General features: G+C 47.1%; 1 protein-coding gene across 1 annotated transcript; it reads left to right on the top strand.

The window, feature by feature from the left end:
• The first annotated feature begins 287 nt into the window (after nucleotides 1-287).
• LOC130038392 (melanoma-associated antigen 10-like) lies at nucleotides 288-4,071 on the top strand. Its single transcript, XM_056130270.1, has 5 exons — nucleotides 288-331; nucleotides 1,176-1,230; nucleotides 1,313-1,399; nucleotides 2,625-2,700; nucleotides 3,188-4,071. The coding sequence occupies exons 1-5, from the start codon at nucleotides 288-290 to the stop codon at nucleotides 4,069-4,071; spliced, it is 1,146 nt and encodes a 381-aa protein (XP_055986245.1).
• The last annotated feature ends 4,056 nt before the right edge of the window (nucleotides 4,072-8,127 follow it).

Raw genomic sequence — 8,127 nt, 5'->3', positions numbered from 1 at the left:
GGGACCCTGATTCCCACAGCCCCACCAGGAGTTAAGCCCTGCCTGAGCACTGCCCAGTGGGGGACAAGAAACAAGACCCAAATGATTCCCCCAAGCAAAACCAAAATGAAATACTTAAAACAAGTAAGGAGCCTGAGAAAGGGCCAAAGCAACTCCAAGTCAGAACAGAGGGAACCTCAGCCCCCACTGGCCCCTGTGCTGTCCATCTTGACAGAGCCCGGAAGACCCGCCCAATATGGCGGCCTTTCCTTTCTGCTCAATATGGCGGCCTTTCCTTTCCGCCCAATATGGCGGCCTTTCATTTCCGCTGGGGCAAAGGTGGCAGCTTAAGGTGGGGATTGACGGAGCGGATGCCGTTGATCTGAAGGGGCCGGAGGCACGTCCTCGGAGGGAGGGCAAAGCGCCCGTCTGTGAGCACACCGCGAGCATCTGAGGGAGAAGAACCCAGACCGGAAGCTTGGGAGCCCTGACTGCAGCGGGCGGAAGTGGCTCTCTCTGACTTCCGCTTCGGGTTCTTAACCGCCTCGTCGGAGGCAGCAGACGAGACTCCACGCCGCTGCCCACCCTGAAGGTAAGTATGGAACTGGGGAGGGGGGGCATAGTAGTCGTGCTGAACCCCTCCCCAAAGCCCACCCCTCCTGTCACTTCAGGAAAGTTCTGGAGTGCCGTTTCCACTAAGGCATTCTGTCCGTTGGCTCTGAGAAGCCCGAGGGAGGTAGAGGCCCAACTGAAAGGATGTGGAATAAGGCCCTAAGAGGGGACGTGCTCGGGCACTACCCGGAGGCACGGTGAGAGAGAAATAACTGTGTGGGGGGGGACATCTACTCAAGAACACTTGAGTGCCTCACCAAAAGCCACTTTGCCTGAGCTTTCATTTTCTGATTCTGAGAGACTCCAGGCAGGGCTGTCTGACGAAGCATACCCTCCGTTTGGCTAGGAGTCTCTGGGAGTCTTGAATTGAAGGGGCCTCCCTCAAACTAACAGGAGGAGGAGCGTCAGACTCTGTGACTCGTTTTATCTGGGGGGGGGCGACTAAGGGGATCTTAAGCTCTGGAAAATAAGAAGCTTCACCACCACCCCCCCACCCCCCCACCCCCGTTCGTGCTGTCCTCTGTCTTTGGACATCCTGGGTATATGGATTATCAAAGATTGTGTACCGTTATTTCTGTTTTGAGGCTCTCAGAGATTGGCTGGAAATATCTGGAATTGGCTGGAAAGGGGAAGAATCAGGTCAGTAGAAGGGTTTGCCACAGCCTATGCCAGCAATCAAATTACGACCCCCTGGTGAGGACTGAAAACCTGTGTGCCCCAGAAAGAGAAGAAGCTCACAGATTCTGCCTGTTGCCTTCTGCCTCACAAGGAAGATTCCAGTAAGAGTGTCATCAACTTCTGCCTCAAGGTAAAGTTGAGGAAGGGTCACAGAGAGGTTCAGCATTTATTTAATGGGAGGAGGTTAGATTAATTCCGAGAAGTACACCAGGCGCTGCAGGAGTAAGCAAGAGGGAAGAGATTCCTCCCCCACAGAACTAAGGTGACTCATTCCCTGCACATCTCTGCTGCCTGGGAGGGCTGGCTAGCAGGGCAGAAGGGCACAGATGTAGTTTGCTTCCTCCCTTTTATTCTGCCTGGAGACTCAGAGCCATGAGGACCTATTGAAGGAAAATGTTAGTACAGCAGAGGATGGATTCCCAGGTTTTGCTCATAATGTAGATAGAGAATTCAAGAAAGGATTGACAATATCTTCTACCAGAACACAGAGGAAGAGCCAAAGAATTTTTGCTTGCCTCACTGGTAGAACCTGGGGGATTTCAGTCTGAAATGCTCCTTCATTTATCGGTTAGTAATTCCAGGGAGCGAGAGTCCAAAGGGCCTGTCTCAGGTTGGTAGAATAAGGCTCATAGATCCTGCCAGGCATCAAAGTAGAAACCCTGAGGCTGGACTTCTTCCTCTTCAGCAGGAAGGAAATAAAACCTTATTTGTTACTAAATACATAGGTAGTCTCATGTGTTGAACCATTATTTCCATCTTGAGTGCCCTTCGGCAGGGAAGAAGTCTGGCTCTAAGGGGGAACATACAAAAGAAGTTTCAGCCATGCCAAGACCCATGGGGTGAATTGCGGGACACCTCGCGTCAGAACAGACAGAATAACAGCCCAGATGTACCGCTTCTGTCATATATGAGGATGGGGGACTTAGTAGTGGGATTTGGCAACGCCCCAGTTATCCCTTAAGCATTTCATTTAGGTGAGATTCTAGTCCAAAGGAAGATGGCTTCATGTCAGTAGGAGGGATTACTATAGCCCCAATAAGATATTAAAAGAAGGACTGAGGAAACTAGAATTCCAGAATAGAATTCTGGAATATAGCATTCGGTCTATAGCATTCGGTCACTGAACAGATGTGGGCCACTCCCCTATGTATAGTCTCACAGTTTGTGGTCACTTTTATTTTTGAGTGTTTTACTTCAGGTCAGCAGAGTGGTAAGCGCTACCAGTGTGGGTACTGAAAAAGGAGAAAGTTGACTTTCTGTCCCAGAACAGAGGCGACACTGAGGGCAGGCGGGCTAGTGCTGAGGGTTTTGCTTACTGACTGCACTCTGAGGTGCCTCCTCCATTTTTCTCACAGAGACTCCGGGAATTTGGTCTGAGGTACATATCCTTGGGTCACAGCAGAGAAGGCCAAGGAAGTAGCAGGAATCCAGGTAAGGCCCTGTCCTGAAAACCAGGGTCTCCCTGACCCCAGAGCCCAACCCCACCCCATACCTCTTCTATACCTGAACCTCAGTGGGGGACAGCTACACCCCAAGAGTTTTCTCACTTCTTCCTTCGGGTTCTCAGGGCCCAGATTCCCCAGAGGACACAGGCCCTCTGAGACAGACGGGATGTACCACTCTGTATGTCTCCTTGATCAGTGCCCCCAAGGGCAGCTACAGATACTTCTCTCCCCAGGCCCGTGTGTACTCCTGCCGGCGGCCACAACACTAATCATGCCACCAGCTCGGAAACGACGGCGCGGCATGACTGAGGAAGACCCAATGGAGACACAGGACCCGGGAGACGCACAGTGGCACAGGATTGTGGAAGAGGATTTCTCCTCCTCTTCTTCCTCCACCTGCTCCTCCTCTTTCCCTTCCTCTTTCTCTTCCTCCATCATTTCCTCCTCCTCTTCTCTCTTTTCTCTGTTCGCAGACATCTCAGAGGTAGAAGCGGCTGCGGGGACAATCAGTCTTCCCCAGCCCCCTCTTGGGATCTGCCCCTCTCTCATGAGTGAGTCCCAGGAAGGGTATCCCAGCAGCCAAGAAGAGGCTCCAAGCACCTCTTCCCAGGCCCTGCTGGGTGCAGAGTTCTTGCCCAGAAATGCCATTGATGATAAAGTGGGTGAGCTGGTGGAGTTCCTTTTCCTCAAATACCGCAATAAGGAGTTGACCACCAGGGCAGAAATTCTGAGAACCGTCCTGACAGATTGCCAGGAGCTCTTTCCTGTCATCCTCAGCCAGGCCTGTGAGTGCATGCAGCTGATCTTTGGCATTGATGTGCAGGAAGTAGACCTGCAGGTCCACTCCTATGTCCTGACCAATACCCTGGGCCTCACCTACAATGACACTTTGAGTTCAGAGCAGAAACTCCCCAATGGTGGCCTTCTGATTTTTATCTTGACCAAAATTTTCATAGAGGGTAACCGTGCCCCAGAAGAAGGTATCTGGGAATCACTGAGTATGATGGGAGTACATCCTGGGAAGGAGCACTTCATCTTTGGGGAGCCCAGGAAGCTCCTCACCAAAGTGTGGGTGCAGGAACAGTACTTGGAGTACCTGCAGGTGCCTGGCAGCCACCCTGCCTGCTATGAGTTCCTGTGGGGCCCCAGAGCCTATGCTGAAACCAGCAAGATGGAAGTTCTAGAGTTTTTTGCCAGGATCAGTGATAGTAACCCCAGATCCTTCGAAGTGTGGTATGAGGAGGCTTTGAGAGAGCAGGAAGAGAGAGCGCATGCTAGACTTTCTACCACAGATGATACTCCCGCAATGGCCTGCACAGATACTAATGCCATGACCAGTGCAGGTTTTAGCGTCTAGCCAGTAGATTTTCCTGTGTGAAATTCAACACAGAGTATTGTAAGATGGCAGTGTTATAAGTAACCAAGAGCCAGGCTTCACTCCATGAGGCTATCATAATGAGGCCATCTTTGTGTTCCTTTTCCCTAAGGGTGACTTTAAAATGAATCTCCTTGGGGCCAGAGAGATAGTACAGTGGGTAGGGCACTTGCCTTGCATACAACCTATCAGTTTGTGAATGACATTGTTTACATAAATACTGCTGTTTATCTAGTTTAAGAGCAAGAGTTTTGCTGGTTTGTGGGCCTGAGATATAGTACAGAGGATAGGGCATTTGCCTTGCATTTACCTGACCCAGGTTCGATCTGTGACATCCCATATGGTTCCCCTAGTCCACCAGGAATGATTCCTGAGTTCAGAGCCAGGATTAATCTCTGAACATCCCTGGGTGTGGCCCAAAAAACAAAAAAGAATTTTTGCTGGTTTGTCTAAAAGTTGGAAATTTTTCCCTCTTACCTATTGCCTGTGATAAGATAACCTGTCTTGAATAGAAATGCCCTTGGAAGTGTAAAAGAGCTTAGTGTTTTAGTTTATCTCTATGAAAAATTACATATAAGTGTATGTGTTTATTGTTTTTGCTTATTTAAGACTGTAGGAGATGTTAAATAGTAATAAATGAGTTTTTCTGTTCATGGACTGATTTCATGCAAACTTAGCCTCTGCTCTTCAGAAGTCCCTGTGTTACTAGTAGCGCCAATCAGACACACCTGATCATAGTGTAATAGTATGTGTAAAAGACTAATATAAACATTCTTATAAAGGAGATGGTAAGAATTCCCCTAAGACCCACAGAACAGGTAAAGGAGAGCTTTCAAATACAAATAGCCCACATTCTGTTCGGGCAGTTGGAGCTTTGGGAACTTGATTCCTTCTGTAAGAGAGAATTTTCATTACACTGAATGGCAGGAGTGACTGGACTCTCAGATTTTGTGACTTAGAAGACAGAAACCTGGACAGAAATACTTCTCTTGGAAGTTAAATACTACTCTTCTGAGTCATGGATAGACTAGAAAGAAAACTCCGCGGGATACAGGGAGTGAATTTGTCCTGTCTTCTTTTTGTGTTGTTTTGTTCTGGGGGCCCCACCTGGAGGTGCTACAGGCTTCTGGCTCAGTTTCAGGAATCACTCCTGATGGGGTTTGAGGGACCATAAGAGGATTGAACTGAGTTGGCTGGGTGCAAGGCGAGCTCCCTACCTGCTATACTGTCATGCTAGTCCCTCTCCTGCATTCTTGTCTTAGTGCTCTTGAGCAAAGTATAAGAAGTAGGTATTTTATTTACACCCACAGTCTGTAGAACTTCCTGAGAATTAAGGGTGGATGGTTTGTGAGTGACCATCACTATCACCCTTTTAACTTGACGCCGGAGATCCAGAGCCAATTCCATTAAAACACTTTCATTAGATTAACTTCAGAGTAATTTGGCTAATTCTAGGCAATGCACAGATTTTGTAGAGGGTAAACAAATGAAAATAGTGATTTCGATGGAAAAGCGGCTGGGAGGAAAAGGCGGATGAGGTCTTTGACAAATTCTGGGATGTTTTTAGTTTCATCAGGCTTGGAAGACTCCCAATACCCAAATCAAATATTTTTTCCTTTAAGAAGGAAATGATGGAGTTTTAGTTACAAAGGAGCATCTCTGGCAGATATGATAGTCCACATCCTGGTGGATGAGCTGCATATTATTGGAAATATTATAGATAACAACCAAAGACCTTCAGACTAGTGGGTAGTAGGTTCTGTGGTCAAAAGAATTCTAGAAATAATTGCCAGTGATTAAAGACTGAAACAGAGACCATACAAGGTGCTCTGCCTACCCGCACTCTAAACCTTCCTGAGTCACACAGCAGGGCTTCCCTGTTCCTTCACAAGGAAGAACCTGCTTGGACTTGCTCATTTCCAAGTTCATCTGGCTGGTCACGGACAGGCCAGGGTCTAAACCTTGAGTCTGACTTCATAGAGAATCCAGGCTGTTGCTCTCATCCACGCTGATGACTCACTTGATGACTTGTAATTCACTTCTCACTCCTCAGGTGAGTAAACGATACCATGGTTAAGGTTTTTGTTCAACTCAGCAGAATTAAAGGAAGGTGGCATAACACATTCCAAGTCCCTGTGAAGTCCCCTGGCTGCCCTTTCGCTTCACCTTCTAATGTAACAGCTCTTTGACATAAAAGTTGACATTGGACAAGAGATGATCAAACTTCAGGTCATGCTCCCTGGGTATCTTCAGTAAATTTCTTTTTGTTTTGGTTGATGGTCTCATTTAGCTGGAAACCTTCCAGTCTCTTGGCTTGAACCCCAGCTCTGGAGAGTTGTTGAAGGCATCCAGATATTTACAGTATAATTTTTATGTATCCTATTTGAAAGCCCCTGAGCACCACCACCACCTGTGACACCCTGAAACAAAATCAAGTAAAATTTTAAAATAATTATCAACCATTTAACTGGATTTATTATTTTTTTGGATATTTTTGTGACACAGGAAAATAATCATCTTTGGTGTGCTTAATGATTCTCGTAAATGTTCAGATATGTTCGGGCACATTGAGAGTAGCGGGTGGTCTCAAAGGGAGTGGAGAAAAGAGCTCTGAGGTGGATATGGGGTATCCTATTTGAAACTGACCACCGAGCACAGAAACAGATGGATCAGCTCATTCAGGAGGGCAGAGACAAAAGACATCTTATTTAATTTTTAATTTTTTATTAGTGAATCACTGTGAGGTACTGTTACATACTTACAAACGTTCGTGTTTGCACTTCAGTCATACAATTATCGTTTACCCATCTATCCACCAGTGCCCATTCTCCACCACCAATGGTCTCAGTATCCCTCTCACCCCCATTCCCTCTCCCACCCCACCCCTCCTCTGTGGCAAGGCATTCCCTTTTGTTCTCTTTCCTGTTGGGGGCACTGTGGTTTGCAATAGAGGTATTGAGTGTCTATTGTGTTCGGTCTATAGCCTATTTTTGGCAGCTCCAAACCCAGGCGTGTCCTCCCAACAGCCTTTACTTGGTGTTCCCTTCTCTGTCTGAGCTGTTTTTCTCCAGCATGTGAGGCCAGCTTCCAAGCCATAGGGGAAACCTCCTGGTCCTTATCTATACTATTCTTGGGTGTTAGTGTCCTATTCTGTTACTTTATATTCCACAGAGGGCAGAGAGATAGTACAGTGGGTAGGGAGTTTGCCTTGCATGCGGCCAACTGGGGTTTGATTTCTCTGTCCCTCTCGGAGAGCCCGGCAAGCTACTGAGAGTAGCCCGCATGGCAGAGCCTAGCAAGCTCCCTGTGGCTTATTCAATATGCCAAAAACAATAACAACAAGTCTCACAATGGAGACATTACTGGCACCCGCTCGAGCAAATCGATGAACAATGGGAGGACAGTGCTAATATTCCACAGATGAGTGCGATCTTTCTATGTCTGTCCCTCTCTTTCTGACTCATTTCACTTAACATGATACTTTCCATGTTGATCCACTTATCTGCAAATTTCATGACTTCATCTTTTCTAACAGCTACATAGTATTCCATTGTGTAGATGTACTAGAGTTTCCTCAACCAGTCATCTCTTCTTGGGCAATCAGGTTTTTTCCAGATTTTTGCTATTGTAAACAGTGCAGCAATGAACATACAAGTGCAGATGTCATTTCTACTATCCGTTTTTGCCTCTCTGAGGTATATTCCCAGAAGTGGTATTGCTGGGTCAAATGGGAGCTCAATTTCTAACTTTTTGAGAACCCTCCATACTGTTTTCCAAAGGACTGAACCAGTCGGCATTCCCACCAGCAGTGAAGGAGAATCCCTTTCTCCCCACATCCATGCCAATACCTGTTGCTTTTGTTCTTTTGGATGTGGGCCAGCCTCTGTGGTGTGAGATGGTATCTCATTGTTCTTTTGGTCTGCATCTTCCTGATGATTAGTGATGTAGAGCATTTTCTCGTGTACCTTTTAGCCATTCTGATTTCTTCTTTGAAAGAGTTTCTGTTCATTTCATTGCCCCATTTTCTGATGGGGTTGG

The sequence above is a fragment of the Sorex fumeus genome, unplaced genomic scaffold, assembly GCF_029834395.1.
Source record: "Sorex fumeus unplaced genomic scaffold, SorFum_2.1 ptg000075l, whole genome shotgun sequence".
Taxonomy (NCBI): Eukaryota; Metazoa; Chordata; class Mammalia; order Eulipotyphla; family Soricidae; genus Sorex; species Sorex fumeus.
The sequence above is the reverse complement of the archived record's forward strand: the minus strand, read 5'-3'. Positions and strand labels throughout refer to the sequence as shown.